Raw genomic sequence first — 22589 nt, forward strand, 5'->3', positions numbered from 1 at the left:
ATCGAGTTTTCTTTCAAATCAACAAGCAAGAAAGCAACTTAACATCAAGGTGGATTTCTTTACGTTATTTGATATTTGAGATCTTGATCTTGCAAGCTTGATTTGCTTAATGGTTCTTTCTTCTCATGTATAGTACTACTCTTTCTTCTTTTATGCAAATACGGAGTGAATTTTCTGGAGCTTTAGTTGTAGTTTGCAATTTTGTTAAGTAACTTTTTCTTAACACACAAACTCTTGCTTCTTTCATGTAAACATGGAGTGAATTTTTTGGAGCTTTAGTTGCGGTTTGCAATTTTATTAAGTAACTTTTTCTTAACACACACACCCACCACACACACACTCACACTCACACTCACTAATGTATAAGAATGGGTTTGTATATACATTACTGTATAAGACTAAGTATATACCTATTATCAGTGATATATGCAGTTATTAGCTCAATTTGTGTATGTATTGATGTATAGCAACGTATATCAGTGTTTTCAGAGTTTATATATATACTGATGCAAATAACCATACAATAAATTGTTATCAACTATATATACAGTTACTAGTGTGTAAAAATTCATTGATATGTGTGTGTATGATGTCTGTATATATACGATGTATATATACGGATTTGTGTGTATGTGTAAAGTGTACAACTGTATATTTTCAGTACATTATTATAGGCATTTCTATATACATTGATGTACATGATTATATATACACTTATTATCAGTTTATACATTTATTAATGTATATATACACTGATTTATATACTACACACATATACACGCACTCACACTTGCACTCACACTCACACTCACACTCACTCGCACACATACATACACATTCACTCTCACATTCACACTGATATGCGCTTGCACATGCACCCTTATGCATTGATAGTGCATACATAAATTTTTATATACACTGACGTGTATTACCATATAGACATTTATTATCAGTTTATACAGTTAGTAGTGTATATGTATATTGAAATGTATATACATACATTAATATGCATATATATAAAGGGTTTATATATACACTAATGTATAAGACCATTTATGTACTTATTATCGATGATATATACATTTATTAGCTCAATTTGTGTACGTATTGATGTATAGCAATATATACCATTATTTTCAGTGTATTTATATTTTCTGATGCATATAACCATATAATACATTAGTTATCTGCTGTATATATAATTATTATGTGTGTGTGTGTGATGTCTGTATATATATGTTGTGTCTATACTGATATGTGTGTATGTGTAAAGTGCATAACTATATACATATAGTGCATTAGTATATTCATTTCTATTTACATTGATATATATGACGATATATACATTATTTATCAGTTTATACAGTTTAGTATAAATGTACATTGATTTATATACTACACACACACTCACACTCATGCACAATCAGACTCCCACCCACACTCTCTCTCACACACACTCATACTCACACTCACACACACTCATACTCACACTCATACACACACACTCATACTCACACTAACACTCACACTCACACTAACACTCACTCATGCAATCACACTCACACAGATTGACACACTCACACATTCACACACACACACACACACTCGTTGGCAGACTCACACTCTCACATACACTCACACACTCACACTCACACACTCACACTCTCACATACATTCACACACTCACACTCACACTCACACACTCACACTCCCACTCCCAGTCACACTCACACTCACCCTCACCTAGACACTCACAACTCACACTCACACAAACACTAACACTAACACTGATACTCACAGATATGTATATTATACATGCGTGGTGTGTATGGACTGATGTGTGTATATTTACGATATGTATATGCATATCTTTTTGCGTATATGTATACAGTTGCTTGCTATCAGTTATATGCAATTATCGATGTATATATACACTAATATGCGCACACACATGTACCCTTACGCGTAGATAAGTGCATATATAATGTGTATGTATACACTAATACATGCATTCTATTTTATAAAAGAAGGATCATGCCTCAGAAGGAAGACACCTCGGGATTTCCTTCTGAATATCATAGCTAGGGTTTTAGTATTCTGAGTGATTGTTGTAAATTTGAGTGATTATAATTTCTGAGTGATTGTTGTAAGCCTGAGTACTTATTAGGAGTTCTTCAAGTTTGTTTTCTGCCTCTCACCCCTATTTTGAGCTTTTTTTTTGTTTTCTGCCTCTTACCTCTACTTCGAGATTTCATGTAAGTGCCTATCTCTGTTCTGGTTTTATACTTCTGTTCATGGTTATTATATATGAATGTTACTCTTATGAATGTTGCTATTTCTTTTTTATGAATATTCTTATTTATGTTTATGCTTCCGCTATTTATGGTATCGGAGTCGAGTTTATCCAGTAGAAAACTGAACTAATTTGTACATTTATCTGGTTAACATACCTAAAGTCGCTGTGACCCAAAGACCACCGCGAGCCTGGAAGGCCATAAGGTGCATGGACTATTTCTGGTTGACTCAAGGAAAGAACACTAAGATAAAATGGCAAATTTGTTTAGAACACTATCGAATAGAACAGCTTCTGGTAGTTTTAGTAATAATACTCTACGAGTAAATAATAGAGAAGAAATATATATATATATATGTGTGTGTGTGTGTGTGTGTGTGTGTGTGTGTGTGTGTGTGTGTGTGTGTGTGTGTGTGTGTGTGTGTGGGGGGGGGGCAAGCTTTTTATGCTTCTCCTACAGCATAGAAGTTCTATCATTCCTTTTATCCAACCATCCATTCTGAATGGAGGGTTACGATTGCCTCAATTACAATATCACATCTCTACACTGTTTTATTTTTAAAAGTCTTTCTATAAACTATTTTGACACCAAATTTTAGACGTCCATTCCTCTATTAAAATCGTACTAACAAAAAATATAAAAAAAAATATTTTCAATAAAATAAAATGACCAAATACCCTTGAAATTTTAAAGGGGTATTTTGATCCTTATTTTTTATTCAAAAAATTATATTTAGTACTTTTTATAGGTGCCCCCCAATGAGAAGATGGCACATACCAAATTTCATATTCATACAATTTGTATTAAAAAAATTAAAAATAAAATACCTTGAGAAATTGGATCTAAGATCAAACGGTGAGTGGCTCTCTTGATCAAAATTGGACGGCTGGATAATAGGGGGAGGATAGAACTTCTATGTTGTAAGGGAAGCATAAAAACATTTCTCACACACACACACACACACACACATACACACACACACACACATATATATATGTATATATATATATATATATATATATATATATATATATATATATATATATATATATATATAGGGCAAACTTTCTATGCTTCCCCTACAATATAAAACTTATATCCTTCCCCTTATCCAACCCTCCATTATGAATGGAGGGCTAAGATTGCCCCAATCACAATGTCACGTTCTTACACTATTTTGACACCAAATTTTGAGCATTCAATCCTCTATTAAACTCGCACTAGCGAAAGATATAAAAAAAAAATGTTTTTAATAAAATAAAATGACCCAATAACCCTTGAAATTTTTAAGGGGTATTTTGGTCATTATATTTTATCTAAAATTTATTTTTAATATTTTTTATAAGTGCACCCCATTTGAGAAGTTGACACATACCTAATTTCATATTCATAAAATTTATATAAAAAAACTTAAAAATAAAATACTTTGTGACGTCGGATCTAAGATCAAACGGTGAGTGGCTCTCTTGATGAAAATAAATAGTGATTTTGCCTACCCTCATCACCGTCCAAATTTCATCGCACGGTCACGATTGTCCGGTAGTATTTTATTTTTTATTTTTTTTACAAATCAAAATGACCTGAAATTTGGCGAGTATGTACATATTATTGATGCGCATCTAATAAAAATATAAAAAAAATTATTGAAAAAAACTAAATTGACCAAAATACCCTCGAAACCTTTCGAGGGTATTTTAGTTAATTATTTTTAGGTAAAGTATTTTTTTATATAATTTTCGAAGATTCCCCTGTTTTTTATAAATACACACTCCAAATTTCAAGCCATTTTGATTTTTAGAAAACAAATGAAAAATGAAACACTACCCGATAATCGTGACCGCGCGATGAACTTTGGACGGTGATGGGAGTAGGCAAAATCACTATTCATTTTCGCCTATAGGTGTTGTGTAGTGTTTTCATATATATATATATATATATATATATATATGAAAAAAGATAACAATAGCTGGCCAGCTATAATGAATATTGTTATAGGTGAAATAGGAACCGTCAGATTTTCATCATACGGTTCAGAATGCATATCACTATTTTAATTTTAATTATTTTTTTATTAATCGGATCATAATAAATTTTGAACATGTGCACTAAAAAATAACGTCCACAAATAAAAAATATATAAAAAATATTTCTAAGAATATGAAATGATCGAAATACCCCTGAAAAGTAACATGGGCATTTTGGTCATTTGAATTATTGAAAATAATTTTTTTAAATATTTTTATATGGTGCGCAATAATGTTAGATATATACACCCAAAATTTCATTTTAATCAGATTTATATAAAAAAATCTTAAAATTAAAATAGTAATATGTATTCTGAACCGTATGATGAAGATCTGACGGCTCACATTCTACCTATATACTATTCATTATAGCTCGATAGCTGTTGTAAGGTTTACCTTATGTACCATTCATTTTTGAGATGGATTTTTAGACTAAAGTTTTAAGGACAGGAGATGAATATGAAAAAATAAGTAAATTTTAAAAACTAAAAATAATAATTGTAGTAAGAAAATATTTGGACCATTAATTTTCATTATTTTCAGATGGAGCACCGACTTGCATCCTTCTTAAAGATGGATGCTTTACAATTTGTGGACAGCATATGTAGTCATGTGGATCTAGCCCATAGGAAAACTCTTCCCAACGCCTATTGACGAAAATGAAGAGTAATTTTGTTTACCCTCATCAACATCCAAACTTCACACAGTCACAATTGTCTTGTAGTATTTTTATTTTTATTTTTTTTCTCCACAAATCTAAATTACTTGAAATTGGAGCGTGTGTACATCTTAGTGAGGTGTACCTAATAAAAATATGAAAAAACTAATTCGTAAAATATAAATTGATCAAAATACCCCCAAAAAGTTATAAGGGTATTTTGATCAATTTATACTTTGTGAATTACTTTTTTCATATTTTTATTAGGTGCGCCTCACTAAGATGTACACACGCTCCAAATTTCAGATCATTTCGATAAGGAAAAAAAAAAAAATTAAAACATTACCAGACAACTGTGACCGTGCGATGAAGTTTGGCTATTGATGAGGGTAGGCGAAATCACTGTTCATTTCGCCTATAGGTGTTTTGTAGTATTATATATAATATAATATATATATATATATATATATATATATATATATATATATATATATATATATATATATATATATATATATATATATATATATATATATATATATATATATATTGTATTGTAATACGATGCAACAACATTAAAAAACTATCTTATGACTATTTGTTTGATCTATATATATATATATATATATATATATATTGTATTGTAATACGATGCAACAACATTAAAAAACTATCTTATGACTATTTGTTTGATCCAAATTTTGAAATATACTCTCTTTTCATTCTAATGAACAATCACAAAAAAATAAAAACACAACCTATAAAGTATTTTTTTTAGCCCAATTAACATAAGCTGTTCATTTTGGTGAGATGTTTAGATCTAGACTTTAGAAGGATTTATTCATTTCCAAATTTTTTGGATGGCTTTATTATCATTAGATGAACAATGTTAAAAAACAAAAAAATGATTTTGAGTTTATAAATGCTAAGATCTTGAAAGTCACAAAATGAATGGTCTAGATTAGTTTTTGGAGGAGACTCATTTTGATCATATCTAGGATTCAAATTGAATTTTGTTTTTTGAGGGGATTGATTATTGAGATAAAGAGACTGTGTGTGCAAAATTTGAGGTCATACAATTACCACAAACATGCTTTTTGAGAAGTGTCATCGCATTGTACTATGATATAACTGTTGCATTGGATCATTGCTCTCTCTCTCTCTCTCTCTCTCTATATATATATATATATAGGCAATAATTTTCATGCTACAGTTGTATAGTAATATGATGCAACAAGCTTCAAAAATCATGTTAGGGCTATCTGTTTGATCTAAATTTTGAAATATACACTATTTTCTTTCTAATGAACAATCACAAAAAAGAAGACTTTGAATACATAAACTAGAAAATATTTTTTTAGCCCAATTAATATAGGCCATCCATTTTGGTGAGATACTTAGATATAGGCCTTAGAAGGATTTTTTTCTTTACCAAATCGTTTAGATGGCTTTATTATGATTAGATGAATGATGTTAAAAAAGATAAAAATGATTTTGAATTAGTAAGGCTAAGATCTTAAAATTCACCAAATGAATGGTCTAGATTCGTTGTTGGAGGGGACTCTGTTTTTACCAAATCTTGGATTCAAATTGAACTTGTTTTTTTTGAGATTGATTATTGAGATAAAGAGAATGTGTGTGCAAAATTTTGGGTCATACAAATACCACAAACATAGTTTTCTAGCAGTGTCGTTGCATTATACTATTATACAACCGTCGCATGAAATCATTGCCCTATATATATATATATATATATATATATATATATATATATATATATATGGAAAAGCCTTTTCAACGCCTATAGGCAAAAATGAAGAGTGATTTCGCCTACTCTCATTACCGTCCAAATTTCATCACGCGGTCACGATTGTCTGGTAGTGTTTTATTTTTTATTTTTTTTATACAGATTGCAATGACCTGAAATTTGGAGGGTATGTACATCTTACTGAGGCTCATCTAATAAAAATATAAAAAACATTATCCACGAAAACAAAATTGACCAAAATACCCCATAAATGTTTTGGGGGTATTTTGGTCAAGTTTTTTCTTATCAAATATTTTTTTTATAATTTTCGAAGATTCCCCTATATTTGATAAATATACGCTCCAAATTTCAGTTCATTATGATTAGTAGAAAAAAAACTTAAAAAGAAAACATTACCGGATAATCGTGATCGCGTGATGAATTTTGGACGGTGATGGGGATAGGCGAAATCACTGTTCATTTTCGCTTATAGGCGTTGCGTAGTATTTTCGATATATATATATATATATATGAAAAAATTTTATATAGAGTTGAGGCTCTAAACAATGAAATTAGAGCGCACATCAAATATTTCACTAGAAGATGTTTTGATGGCCAAATATACTCAAATTGATTATCTCGACATCAGATACATAGACATGAGAAAAAAATGGATTTCAAGTTTTGAAAATAGCTCGTCTTGTAATGCATTTTTGGACCGTCAATTTTCAAGTTTTCATAGATCTGCTCGATCAATATTCTTTTTTAAGCTTTAAATTTTATAATTAAAGATGAAAACATATTTTAAAGACAAAAATTTCCAATATTGAAACCGCCATTCTTGACATTATTTAAATGTTCGCTCTACTCTCACTGAGGCCTTTCAATGGATGTGGTTTTTGCCCTAGGCCTTGGAAGATGCTAAACCCTAGAGAATGTGAAGTTTGATGGGGGAAGTTGAGTGCTTTAGGAGAGGCGGAATTTTTATGGGAGAGGAACTTGGTATATGCAAACCCTAGTGAAGGTGAGGCTTTCTCACTTGCATGATGCTGAACGTTTTGCCAGCTTGCTGATTCACCGCACTGAGTCGGGCAAGTGGAATCAGATCCAGTGGGTTAGTGGTAGAATGAACCGGTCTACCTCTTTAAACATTATCGAGGTGTAATTTATTTTTGGAAAATTATCAGAAATATAATTTAATTATAGTTTAATTGGAAAAAAACTCCCAACTTTCGTAAATCTCGTCTACACTTCTTTCTTCTTTTTTTTTTGGTTTTTTTTTATTATCAAAATGACCTTCATGGTAGTCGTATTACCGTGAAAAATATTACGGTATTTTAAGTACCGTAATGTTTAGCCCATTTTATACCGTACTTCAAGTACCGTAATGTTTAGCGCATTTTATACGGTACTTTAAGTACTGTAATGTTTACATTTTATATAGTACTTTAACTACCGTAATGTTTAACGCATTTTATATGACATGTTTATTACCGTAATATCTCTAATTACTGTAGTCAAACTACCAAGCGTTGAAAGGTTAAAAGAGAACAGTGGGGCAGATCTAATGAGCTCCAATTTTGAAATCAATTTCTCGTCGAGTAGATCTTCACTCATGAGTAGGGGTTTGGAAGAGATAAATTCAGTTGATGATGATAGAGAAAATATGGTTTGCAGAATAAGAAACTTGGATAATGGCACTGAATTCGTCATCAATAACCCAAGTGGCAATCGAGTTTTAAGCAGGCTGAGAAGAGTAGGCTCTGATCGTTTGGTCACCATCGACGAATTTTAGAGCGACATTGGGCGCTCTCTATTTGTGCAACATTTCATGCGACGAGATCTTGTTGAGTCTCGCATTTCTATATAGGGTTTGAAGAGAAAGAAGGGTTGGTTGAGAAGCTTGAGAGTAGCAGCAAGCATTCTGAAGAGGAACAAAGAGGGTGGTAGTTCTAGCAGGTCATGTAATTCTGAAATACTTTTGGCTCATCAAATTCTGCGAACTCAATTCACCAAATGCATCAGAGTGTGAGAGTTCGCCATTGTAAAAAGCTGTGTAAAGAGTTTACACTCTTTAAGAGAATATGTGAAATCTATTACGAGCAAAATGGCTGTGAAATCCATTACGTGTGGGTAATCTAAGCACGTCACTTGCCTAAAACAAATCCACTATCTCTTGCCATTCACTCTCCTATGCACATCCATTCTCCTCTCATTTTCCTTCCCTCTTGAGCATATCCATTTCTACTTTCTCTCTCAACTCCACTTATAACCGATAAGTGCTTAAATTATATAAAATTTCCCCGAAATGCTCCCTCTCTCCTATGTACATCTACTTTCTTTCTTTAACTCCACCTATAAGCTCTCTTATGTACATCTACTTTCTCTCTTAACTCCACCTATAACTGTTTAAATTATATAAGATTTCCCCAAAATACTCCCTCTCTCCTATGTACATCGATGTACATCTACTTTTTCTCTTAACTCCACTTAACGGGTAATCTAACTATGCTCATCTCTTTCCAAAAAAAAATCATCTATCTCCTCCCATTCTCTTTCTCTCCTTACCCACCACTTACGAAAAAATCATCTATCTCCCGCCATTCTCTTTCTCACCTACACATCCATTCTCTTGCCATTCTACACACAAAAAAATCATCTATCTCCCTCCATTCTCTTTCTCACCTGCACATCCATTCTCCTGTCATTCTACACTCTACGGTGCATATCCATTTCTACCTACCTTTGTAACAATTTGGGTCCTAGCCATCATATGAAGCCATCAGCTCTCATATAAAAACAAAAATAATAAGAATAATAATTGGTAATCAAATGAGAAATTACATAACACAATGATAATAAAAAATTTCACATAATATAATCATCATAAGAGATTAGTAAAAACTCAATTGAAATAACATACCTCTTTACTCTCCTCCAATGCCTCAAATTTTTTTACTACAATTACTAACATTACTAATCAAACTTCTTCTTAATTTTTAACTTGTACTATAAATTTTTTGAATTTGATATCAAAATTTTATGCTTATTTGAAATTATATAAAGAGATTTGAAATATTTCTATAAAAAATAAATAAAAATAAGGCTTATCACAATAAAAACATGTTACTCCAATCATATTACTCCAATGACTTATCATGTTGAAACCAAAGTTTAATCATGTTAGAAAACATGTGATTCCATGTAAGTGCTAAAGACATGCAAAATAAGTAGGAAATGTGATTCCATGTAAGTGCCAAAAACATGCAAAATAGTAGGAAATGATGTGATGATGACTTTAGAATGGTACAAGTTATTATTAAAAAATCTATTCAGAATAGTGATGATGTTATCATTAAAAAGTCTTTTTGGAATGATGTGATGACTTTAATTCCGTATTTCAGTAGAATTTTGTGACAAAAAAAAAGAAATGATAGTTTATAAGTAATTGCTCGTAAAATATTGATAATGAATTTCCCATATCTCTTCCAGACAGCCAAATAGTAGCAATGTATTTACCTGGTTGCATCTAAATACTACTCAAATGGTAACAATCCATTTGGTAATGTATTACGCAAGCAATATATTTTCAAGTATCCAAACGATCCATAAAAGTGGAGATATTATGGTATTAAAAGTGACGTATAAAATGCATCAAACATTATGTTAATTAAAATAACATATAAAATGCAATTGTTACGATACGTAAAGTACCATATAAAATGCGCTAAATATTGCGGTACTTAAAATACCGTAATGTTCTTCAGGGTAATACGACTACCGTGAATGTTATTTTGGTAAAAAAAAAAAAAAAAACGAAAATAAGAAAAAATAGTGTAGACAAAGTTTACAAAAGTTTGAGTTTTTTTTTTCCAATTAAGCTAAAATTAAGATATATTTATGATAATATTCTTTTTTTTTTTTGAGTTATTTCATTTTCACTTATTTAGAATGAAAGTCTAACTTTTAAACTGCTCTAAATACAAAAAATTGATGTATTTGAACTGTTCTAAAATTAAGGCTTTTGAATTGCCCGAAACATATGTTTTAGTGATTCTAAGCTCAAATTTTTTAACCAACCCAAATACAAGATAATTAATGTGCTCGGGTAGTTTGAAAGTTAGAAGTTCGAATTGTCTAAATACACCCATTTTTTTGGTGGGTGGTTGAAAAGTTTAAGGCTTTGAATGGGGAAAAATGAGAAAAGAAATATTAAAAAAAGTACAACCCGAACATAATGACCCAAAATACATCGCAGAAAAAATTTGATGTTATCCCATGGTCCATATTTTGGCTGCATTATGATGAGGTGTTATTTTTGTTTTTTGAATTTCTTTTTTCTTTCTATATTACCCCCAATATGAAATTTTTACTTTAATTTTTTTAAAAAAAAAAAAGAAAGAAAAAGAGAAGATGTGAGCATGAAAATTGGACTTTCAAAATTTTCATATGAACCTGAAATTTGGTGGGTCAACATCTCAATGGGGGGAGTCTACAAAAAATATTTAAAAAATATTTATAAAAAATTAAAAAAGACCAAATTAGCCATTCATTCGGTTGAGAGAGAGGTGGCATATATAAAATCTCTATACTTGTGGTATAAAGAAAAGTTTTATCGAGTGGGTAAGCTTGCTCCACGTACATAAAAAATCCATTGATAGGGATGCAGTGTGACTGGGGTGGAGGGATTATGATGGCGTGCTTGCATTCACTCCACGAGTTTCCTGGTCAAATACCCAATCCACACGACACGCACAGAGGCTCGATCATCTTTAACTCTTAGGGTCAAATTTTAGAAGGACACGGCATTATGGAATTTAGTGAAATTACACTACAAAATACAGTCGAAAAATAAAAGGAAAATTATAAATGTCTCTTTAACCTTTCTTTTCTAGGCATGGCCCTCCAATAGATCGTAAATCACACTCCTAATTTCATTTTCACCCACCCGTCAATGTCAAAAAGTAAGTTTTTCTAGGATTAAATCATTTTCTTTTTAAGCCACGTTTTTCACCCTCTCTAAGAAAGTTGTTTTTGGGTTGGATCGGCTCTGTATTCAAGTAGTGCCGGTTCGGCTTGCACCGGTCTGACCAACACATATTGGCATCACATTTTGGAATCACGGGTTAAAATGAATGATATTTTGATCTAAAAAAATTACTATTTTTACTTAAAGGATGGTTGCAAAAAAAATGGCATTGAGGTTGATAGTTTCAGGGAATAATTTCATGCAACAGTTGTATAGTAATACAATGCAACCACACTTCTAGACAACTATGTTTGTAGCATTTGTATTACACCAAAAATTGTACATGCCTTCTCTTCATCCTAATAGTCAATTTTAAAAAAAAAAATTCTATTTGTATAATAGATATAGTTAAAATGAGTCCCCTCCAACGTTGAATCTAGACCATCCATTTTATGAACTTAAAGATCTACGCCTTTACGAACTCAAAACTATATTTTATCTTTTTCAACATTGTTTATCTAATGATAACAAAGCTGTCTAAAAATTTTGAAAAGAGAAAAATCATTCCATGGCCTAAATCTAGGCACCTTAACAAAATGGACAGCTTATGTTGATTGGGCTAAAATAACACTTTCTATGATGCATTTTCAAATTTTATTTGTTTGTTATTGTTCAATGGAATGAAAATAGTATGTATTTAAACTTTGGGATCAAACAAATGGAACTAACATTGTTTTTGAAGCCTGTTGCATTATAATGCTATACAAACGTTGCATGATATCATTGAAAGTTGGACTATGTGATCAAGCGCGGTATATATAAATTAAAATTTTTCTTTTTTTTTATTCTGACACCAATAAAACCCCTCACAATGTCCAATTACAAAGAAATAGCGCTTCAAACAAATAAACAAAAGAAGAGAAATACGATTCTCACTTACTATATCTATTGAATACAATTTCTTGAGTCAAAACCTTGACTCATTACTTTAAGGGAATAAAAGAGCCCAACACAAAATTGGGAATAAAAAAGCCTAATACAAAATAAAATTTAAAGAAGTAAAATTGCTAGAGATAACTTCAACCGGACCCCACACATATTCTCCTCTTTCCAATGGTGCTCGGGATCAATGATCGGTCTCTTGATTCTCTTACTTGTAGTAAAATTCTCTCAATGGCATATGGATCTTGATTTTAGTCTTGCTCAAGCCCCTTTGGCTTAACCTTTAGAGAGATGGGATATAGAAATCAAAGAGAGAGGGAGATATCTACTAACTAGAGGATCCTCGACTTTGCTACTCACAAACAATAGATTCAAGAAGTTAGGGCTAAGCCCCTTTTCAAACCCAAAAGAGATCAACTAGGTTGAAGTGCACCCCTTAAAAGACTTAGAGAGAGCGAGATGATGCTCTAAGTTGGGGCGTGCCTCCTTTAGAAAAATCTTGGAGAGAGAATTCTTAGATAGAGATGTGTAGAGATTTATGAGGTGGGAGAACCTCTATTTATAAATTTTATATGCCTTAAGATTTGCCCTAATTAGCATGATCAAATCTTGATTGTCGATCTCATGAGACTTGTAGGGTGAGAGATGTGAGACATTCATTCATTTAATCCACCATCAAAATTCAAATGAAAGTTACCATCAAGATTCAAAGGAAGGTGCTAGAACCTTATCTTCCATTTCCTAAACCTATTCCCGTCAAATCTTTAAATAATGAAAACATATTTCTTACTTTCTATTTTAGTATATCCATTTCTTATTTCTTGAATCAAACAATCTTGATTCATGAGACTTACTAAATATTTCAAATATTTCAAATATTTCATTTTATTAGGCTAACGTCACCCAAAATTAGAAAACCAACTTGCATGAGATAATTATCACCTTATTTGGTGATCAAGTAATCCTTACTTGTGGGGTGTGCCACCCCTTGGTGGCCTCTCATGGGCCCCACTCAATTACCACGTGTAAAATGGGATCCCATATTTTATAGAGGGTCCCACAAAATTATAGAAAATACAAAATTTGAATTTTACAATTTTAAATCTCATACGTATATTTAAAACATTGGAAAATTACTGTCTTAATTCATAATTTCAAATGAAAACAAATGAAATATCAAGAGATTCACAAAAATTTAAATAAACATTCTAGAAATTATATAACCTAAATTAATTAAAATTAATTAATTTTGATGGGAATCGGATCTGTCTAGGCCTAAGAATTTATCAATGCAAAAAAGCACTCCACCTTCAACTGCGTATCACGATCAAGCTAGATTTCTTAAATTGACCCAGCAGCCCATAATCCGCAGTCCATTGCAGAAGCTTATGATTGGACCATCAAAGTCAACCAATAGACTAAAGGATGCAATCTCAGCCTATAGATTTTAGTTTCTCCCCTAAAGACAAAATCATGGTCCATTAGACCATGATGCAACCACGACTCAATTGTGCATAGGGGTAATCTCTCGCACATGTACACGCTTCACTCTCAATGGTGAATCTCAATACAACTATCTATGTATATATCATGTGAGGATATAACGATGAGGTTTTAGCCCTATCTCTAGAGGTTATTCATCACATATAAGGTTCATACTATCCCTTAGCTCTCATCCAGACATATTCCGACATTACCAAGGGCTAACTCACTAAATTCTTTTCAATTACATCCCTATGCCTAGGTACCTTGGGTTTTTCAAACTCGCCTGGCCTAGTACGTCGAGCCTAATCTGAGTATCAGCAAATAGCATTTGCCTATTATGGTTCACACGAGACCATACTCCCACTGAGTTTATGTTCCACTATATAAAATGCTTTTATAAACTCTCGTAAGGCCTTTAATGACCACATAAACCCAACATCTCCCGCTTGGCCTTTGAAGACCTTAGAATATCGCTTTCTCACTTTCTCATCCCCTTAATTATAATCTATCTCTCAAGCATGTTTCACTTATTCTCTCTTATTATATTAATCATGATTTTTTCCATCAATCCTTTCACAAAGCATTTATGGAGGCAGCGCTTATATCTCTTTGCTGCTAGAATCTCATCTCAAACGTGGTCATAGTCCATCTTTCATGTCTCATTGCGAATCACATACTTGTTGTCGCAGAAGATCATCACATACCCTCATCGCATGGGGTCGTATCTTCAGGAGCTTAAAGCAATTCTTCAATCAAGCTGCTGTCTTCTGCAGCTATACAACTAGCGTCATGCATCCTGGTTCTATAGGTGAACAATAATATATTATTCCAACTGAACCATCAAACACAAGCAGGCTCTCTCATTGAAATATTGAGTTCATCTGGATCTTTCATAGTAGGATACTTGTATATTTGAATATCCAAGTAGCTAAAGATAATCATACGATTGTTAACATCTCCCACTTCAAACATAACACATAAGAAATGTTATCTCAACATTCTCATGCTTATGTCATGAGTTAGTATCGCAAGTCTCATACCAAATAGTAACTCAATGCTCGTTTGGTTTCACAGTACGAAAAACCCTCTTGAATAACAAAGGTTCAGCCACACTAGTCTTCTTGGTAGTATACCCCTACAAACCAAGTTATCTAATCCACACAGCACATATCAAGTAGACCTAACAAGATGACCATCCTATGATATACCCTACGGTTTATAGTCTTAGGTAATCGAGAATTCTAAAAAACTCAAAACCAGGTCACATAATCGGTACTATAAAAACATGAGTTAAGACATGCAGGTATTTCAAAATAGTGCATAGATTAATGATACCTTTTCATATGTACATAAAATACTTTCAAGGCCCAATGTTTTTTTTTTTATATATATTAAAACTCTTGACATGGTATATTTTCACAATAAAACTTAGGTTTTTCACAAATGATCCAATTTAATTTTAAATATATGCTTAATCTTCATAAATCATTTTGACAGCATTCACCTTCAATTACTTATTAAGTCATGTTTATAGCCGTAAAATAAATCATAAAGTCCATCTTATAATTTTATCCAAAATAAAGCATGACTAAAGAATGATTATCAAAACCTGACAAAACACTTCTTATTGACAAATATGAAGATTTTATCATGAGATCATCATCACATGCAACACATCATATTATTAGACATTATTGGGGGGATGGTCATTAAGACCGGATTCCATCGGAACACTCTCTTTGTGCTTACATATTTGAATGAGTCACACTCATCTCTCGTCTTTCATACTTAAGCTTATAGTCCTTGATCAAACCACATCTCCATGTGTATCACTACCTTATGTAGTTCTTAAAAGCACAAGTAGGTACTAAAAGACAAAGTATTAAAAAAAACTGGCTCTTTCAAACTTCTTAGTTATTTCCTAATGTCATACACTTCATACATATTCATAAAAAAATAGCCAAAATATAATCAAAGAAGTATATAAAGCAAAAAATAAAATGTTATTGAATCATCTTTCCCCATATGACCTTACCATGTAATGTGAAATAGATTTCATACCTCAAAACCATGTAGTGTGATACTTATGCTTTCTTGATTCTTTGCTTTTACGTGTTGACGAACTTTTATGAACTTGAAAGAGCACACAACTGATGAAAAAACACTTGGTCAACATCTTTTACACGTCGATGAAGCATCCACCTCTTCGGCCTTTGGATTCTCTTATACATATATAAAGAAATACTCTTCTTCATCATATCTCACAAATTTAATTCTCCCACTGAGTTTTAAAGTTTCTGTGCTGTCACCTAGTCTCTCTACATATCCCTTCATTGTGAAGAAACCAAGATGTTTTTATATGCATTACAAAATAGTGCTCTGCTCCATCCCTAAATCACACCATTTAGTGGGTCTTCGATTTAATGACATTCACATCACAATACAATTTTCATAGTAGAAAATCAAGTTGTGCACCTCTCAATAAAATAATTGTTTATCTTAATACATAAATGATTTCTTCCTGAAATGTTTTTTTGTTGAAAACTAGACTCAAACCAAAGCATAACATCATGGTGTAAATCCCAAGTAATATTTTCTTCACATAAATAAATAAATGACATTCACATCATAAAATATATCATACTGCAGAATTCCAGAATGAACACTATTTAGTAAAATTGCCTTTCCTCTTCACCTTCATGGAGTTTCCCTTTCAAACCTATTTTGTTTAAAAGTAGACACAGAATAACAACAAATATATCTTTACAGGCCTCATATCACTATGTTAAGTAGGCTTAATAAATATAAATATTTACATCTCAATGAAAATACACCAAACTATAAAAAATTCAAGATGACCTCTCTCCAATCCAAAATTTCTATTTTTTATTTCCCATGGATATGTCTCTCTCAAATAATTTATATTAGAAATTAGACTCAAAATGACAGTTTAAAAACTTGGTGTGAGCGAGCCTTAAAATATTCTGTTAATAATAGAAATAAAATCTTGACTTCTAAATCATTAAAACGATTTTCATTACAGAAAATAACACTTGCACACATTTAAATAAAATGACTATATCTTTCAAACCACAAGGAGCTTCATGAAACTATTTTTGTTTGAAAGTAGACTCAATTTGATGAGTTACAGTCAAATTTTAACTAAAAATAAAGTCATATGGTTGGTGTTTCACGGAACTCAATGGACAGTTCCTGAATTTTATATGGTCAGAACTAACACCATTAATTGATGAGTCCATAACTCTCAATTCCCCCAGGATCTCCCATTGAAATTGGAGGTCCTCCTCTCAAAAATACATAATATCATTGAAGTATGTATCAAATAAATACCTTATTATCTTCTTCATATCATTGCTTCAAAACAACACAAAATACCTCATTCTGCAGACTGTCTTTTCGATGATTGAACATGCCAATAATTGAAAGTTGGACTATGTAATCAAGCACGGTGTATAGAAAATAAAATTTTTCTTATTCTTACATCGACAAGACCACTCATAATGTCCATTTACAAACAAATAACTCTTGAAATCAATGAATAAATAAAAAAAGAAAGATACAGTTCTCACTTGCTACCACTATTGAATACAATTTCTTAAATCAAAACATTGACTCATTGCTTTATAGGAATAAAAGAGCCCAACAAAAAATAAAATTTGAAGAAGTAAAATTGTCGACAATTACCTCAATTGGGCTTAGTACACCCCATGCTGAGTCACCTCCTTCTAATGGTGCTCGGGATCAATGATCAGTCTCTTGCTTCTCTTACTTGTGGCAACACCCTCTTAATAGCATATGGATCTCGATCTAGAATTAACTACCAAAGACCTCAATGTCTTAGCGTTGCTCAAGCCCCTTGGATTGATCTTTAGAGAAATAAAAGATAAAAATCAAAGAGAGAGAGAGAGAGAGGGAGAGATCTACTCGCTAGGGGATTCTCCCCTTTGCTACCTGCAAACAATCGATCCAAGAAAGGGTCATGCTCCTTTTCAAACCCAAGAGAGATCAGCTATGTTGGGGCATGCCCCTTAAAAAACTTAGAGAGAGAGAGATGATGCTCTAGGTTGGGGTGTACCCCTTTTAGATAGATCTTGGACAGATTGATAATTCTTAGAGAGAGAAAATAAAAGAGGTGTAGAGATTTATGCAGTGAGAGAACCTCTATTTATATATTTTATATGCTTTTGAGTTTGTCATAATTAGTAAGATCAAATCTTGACCGTCGATCTAAAGAGACTTGTAGGGTGAGAGATGTGAGTCATCCATACTTTTGATCCACTATCAAGATTCAAATAAAGGTGTTAAAATATTATCTTCTCTTTTCTAAACATATTCCCGTGAAATCTTTAAATAAGGAAAATAAGTCTCTTACTTTCTATTTTAGTATATATCAATTTCTTATTTATTGAATCAAGCAATCTTCATAAACAAAACTTACTAAATATTTCAAATATTTGATTTCATTATGTTGACTTCATCTAAAATTAGAAAGCCAACTTACATGAGACAACTATCACCTTATTTGGTGATCAAGTAATCCCTATGTGTGGGGTGTGCCTCTCATGTACCCCAACCCAATTAGCACATGTGTAAATGGGTCCCCATATTTTATGGAGGGTCCCACATAAATTTAGAAAATATAAAATTTGTATTTTAAAATTTTAAATCTCATAGTTTATTTAAAGGGATTATATACAATGAGACCATTTACCTTTGGAATAAAGAGACCACAATTACCTACAGACAACCGATGTGAAATCTGATAGCTTGGATGTCACAAAGTTCAAGAAAAACTCTTTTGAACTTTGAGTTGGTCAATGAAATAATGCAGCCACCCAAATTCACATTCAGTGGTCAGATTTATTGCGCCCATCTTGTACCAAAGGTAAATGGTCTCATTATATACTTTCCCTTATTAAAAACATTGGAAAATGATTTTTTTTAATTTATAAACTCAAATGACAAAAATAAAATATCAAAAAATTCACAAAAATTCAAATAAACATTTCAAAAATCATATAATATAAAGTTAATTAATTTTAATGGGAATCAAATCCGATCTAAGAATTTATCAATGCACATGAGCACTCCACTTTCAACTGCGGACCACGATTAACCTATTTTTCTCAATCTGACCCAGCAGTTTTCATGATCCACAGTCCACTGCAAGGGCTCATGATTGGACCACCAAAATTAGCCAATAGACTAGGGGACGCAATCCCAGTCTATGGATTTCAAGTTCTTCCCTAGAGATAAAACCATGGTTCCTCAGACCATGATGCAATTACGACTCAATGGTGCATAAGGGTAATCTCTCGTACTTGTACATGCTTCACCCTCAATGATAAATCTCAATACGTCTATCTATGTACATGTCGTGTGATAATATAACGATAAGGTTTTAGCCTTATCTCTAAAGCTATTCATCATACAAAGGTCACACAGTCTCTCGGCTCTCATCTAGGCAGACTCCAACCTCATCAAGGGCTAACCAAGCAAATCTTTCTCAGTGATATCTCTATACCCAGATACTTTGGTTTGTCCAAACTCAGCTGGTCTAAAACATCGAGCCTAGTCTGAGTATTGACAAATAGCATTTACATAGTATGGTCCACATGAAGACCACACTCCCACTAAGTTTATGTCTCACTATATAAAACACTTTTACAAGCTCTTATAAGGTCTTTAATGACCACATAAACCCAACAATCATTCCCCTAGAATGTATATTATTTTGAAATACTACACGGTATTTTTCAAAACTAAAAATGTTAATATCTTATATGAGTTTGAGATGGTCATTGGAGGTTTGTAATCTTTTGAAATTGATTGTTTCTTTTGTAATTGAGATTTGTTGACTAGTATATTTCTTCTCGATATTGTTGGTTAGCACGATGAAAAAGTTTTATCTAAAGCCGTAACTCCAAACTTTGCCAAAAACATGTTGTTTCCGCGTTGGATTGGAACTAAAATTTATTTCTGCCCCTGATTTTTCAAACTCTTGAAGTTCCAAAAAGGTATAGATTTTGAACATGTGAAAAAGGATTGACCCAAATAATATGTTACAATACACAATCTTAAGGCTTAATTTTTTATTTCCAGATCTATAATTGCCGAGGTCTAAATGTTTGATTAGACGGTTTTTCTTTGTACCAAAATTTTTCTTTTTGATATGGTTTTGCGATGATCCTTTACTTTACTAGTGTGAATGCTTGGCCATTAATTACTTTTTAACCACAGTGAATCCGCTTGACATGGAAACGAGCCAAAGTAAAAACAAGAAAGGAAATTTTACAAATAAATTCCCTTGTAAGATGCATATTTTGTTTTGAGAAAATATTTTTGTAGACTCTATTTTTAATTTTCATTTATCTAATAAAGACTTCAAAATGTATTTCGAAACATAGAGATCCGATCTTTTAGGAAAAAGTTTATATAAGGATGCAACTTTATAATGTAGAGCTTCGGTTGCACTTCAAAAATCCATCGGAAAATGTAGTTTTAATGTTGAAAAATTGTTTGATTGATCATCTCCACATCGAGATGTATGACTATGAAAAATAAAAAGATTTTCAATCTAAAAAATAGTGCATTTTATATCATATTATCTACACCGTCCACTTTTAAGATTTTCATTTGTTTATAGATCTACTTGATTTTAACTATTTTTAAAATTTAAAATTTTATAATTAAATATAAAAAAAAATTTTGAGATAATCCTAAAAACATTTTACATCAAAATTATATACCATGATAAAATTAGAAAGCGCACCTTACCTCTACAAATACGGATGTATCCGTATGCCACCTGCACCCTATCTTTTAACCACTTAGATACGGATGGATCCGTATGCCAACTGCACCCTATCTTTTAACCACTTAGATGAACTTTACCCACTTTCCTCTTATCTTTTATAGCTCAAATTTTATTTTAAAAAAAAAAAAACTTCTTTTTTTTTTTTTCTTCTAAATCCCTTCTCTCTCTTCACTTCGCGTGTTTCTCCCTACCCCGTGAATCTCCCCAACTGCTCCTTGTAAGTCCACTTCGCGTGTTTCTCTCTCCCCTGTGAATCTCCCCAACTCTTCCTTTTAAGTCTTAATGCCCTTCCCTACACTATCAACCTCATCAAGAAGCTCTTGAGTCGCCTTTAAATATTTTTAACCCATCGGAACCCCCTGTAAATTTGATGAAACAGAGTCCACAGTCCCCTGTTTCATTCTATGAGATAATCCACGGCCATTCGAATGCCATTCGATGGTTGTTGGGAAAAAAGACTCAGAGTGAACCCCTTGTTATGTTTGATCAGAAGCCATGGTGCTATTCAAATACCCATCTGAGAAATCGTGATTTCCTGAACAGGTTGGAAATGAGAGATTGAGGCTGAACTGTTCATATTTACGATTTGGGGAGGATTAATATAGGCCTTAGATTGATCAGTTGCTTGGAGAAGGGTGGGTTCATTGCCCTATTTCCTCCATTGATTGTCTTGGTGATGGCCTGAAATTCGATAGGCAAGCAAATTCGGGTTTATGACAGGCGGGTTTATAACGAGTACCTGGCGTTGTGCGCCTGAGGTTGTTGGTTTGAGTTTTAAGAGAGATTGGTACCAATAGTTAAGGGATTTCTATTAACATGATTTACAAGCACCATGTTTCCTGGATTTGCAGAGGGCGTCGCCTCTGCATAACCCACATATACAGGGTTCATGCTATAGAAGGTTTAGGGATTATACTATAATGGGCTGTAACTTTGTCTCAATTTGTAACATCCGGCCATTGGAGATTGATTTTTTTTACAATGGCTAACTGTAAATACGTTCCAATAATTATGAAGGATACTTATATTATTGCTGTAGAAGATAATGGACATACAATTGTTACGCAGGTTTTCAGCTGGTTGTCTCTTCTCCTTCTTCTCTTTCTGATTCTCTTTATAGCCTCTACTTCTCCCATGACACTCTCTCTCTTCTTTAAATAGAGGGTGATGTAGGAAAAAAAAAATAAAAATAAAAATAAAAAGAATGGTTGAGATAATATACCCTATCTTAAAGTTTATAAGAGAATCTACACGATATCAAAATTTATTAACTCATTAACTTTTTTACAATGAACTTTTTTTATCTCCCTCCAAATATATTAAAAAAAATTAAGAAATAAGATAAACAACAGACTTTCCTATTTTATCTCTCCCCTATTTTCTCTTTTTTAACCTAGCTACCTTTTATCCAAACCTTCTCCTTCAATAGATAGCCACGTTTTACCCATAATCTACCGTCTTCAATAGATAGCCACGTTTTACCCATAATCTACCGTCTTCAATAAATAGCCACGTTGCCAAAAATAAACCCTCTAAATTTAACATTATTCTATTTATGCTCTTAAACTAACTTGATTTAACCTTATTCTAACTACATTTTTAAACTACTCGGGGAAAGTTTTCTATGTTTCC

At 32.2% G+C, this 22589-nt stretch overlaps 1 protein-coding gene and 2 long non-coding RNA genes across 3 annotated transcripts in view; 2 read left to right on the top strand and 1 right to left on the bottom strand.

Annotated features, from left to right (window-relative positions):
• LOC148779121 (uncharacterized) overlaps positions 1 to 2343 on the top strand; it is a 75702-nt gene extending 73359 nt beyond the window's left edge. Inside the window, exon 4 of the long non-coding RNA XR_016047683.1 lies at positions 2028 to 2343. This is a non-coding gene — a long non-coding RNA (uncharacterized LOC148779121). The remainder of the gene's footprint in view (positions 1 to 2027) is intronic.
• A 3299-nt stretch (positions 2344 to 5642) lies between these two features.
• On the top strand, positions 5643 to 9529 carry LOC148779122 (uncharacterized). The gene is made up of 2 exons (XR_016047684.1): positions 5643 to 7747; positions 8401 to 9529. It is a non-coding gene; the product is annotated as an uncharacterized LOC148779122 (long non-coding RNA).
• Positions 9530 to 17301: 7772 nt separating this feature from the next.
• Positions 17302 to 22589, bottom strand: part of LOC148779123 (uncharacterized) — a 58374-nt gene continuing 53086 nt past the window's right edge. Inside the window, exon 9 of the mRNA XM_088856596.1 lies at positions 17302 to 18091. Coding sequence (XP_088712722.1) covers positions 18068 to 18091 — 24 coding nt within the window. The 3' untranslated portion in view covers positions 17302 to 18067. The remainder of the gene's footprint in view (positions 18092 to 22589) is intronic.

This window comes from Amborella trichopoda, chromosome 13 (assembly GCF_054954075.1).
Source record: "Amborella trichopoda isolate Santa Cruz 75 chromosome 13, AtrichopodaSantaCruz75HAP2 v2.0, whole genome shotgun sequence".
Taxonomy (NCBI): domain Eukaryota; kingdom Viridiplantae; phylum Streptophyta; class Magnoliopsida; order Amborellales; family Amborellaceae; genus Amborella; species Amborella trichopoda.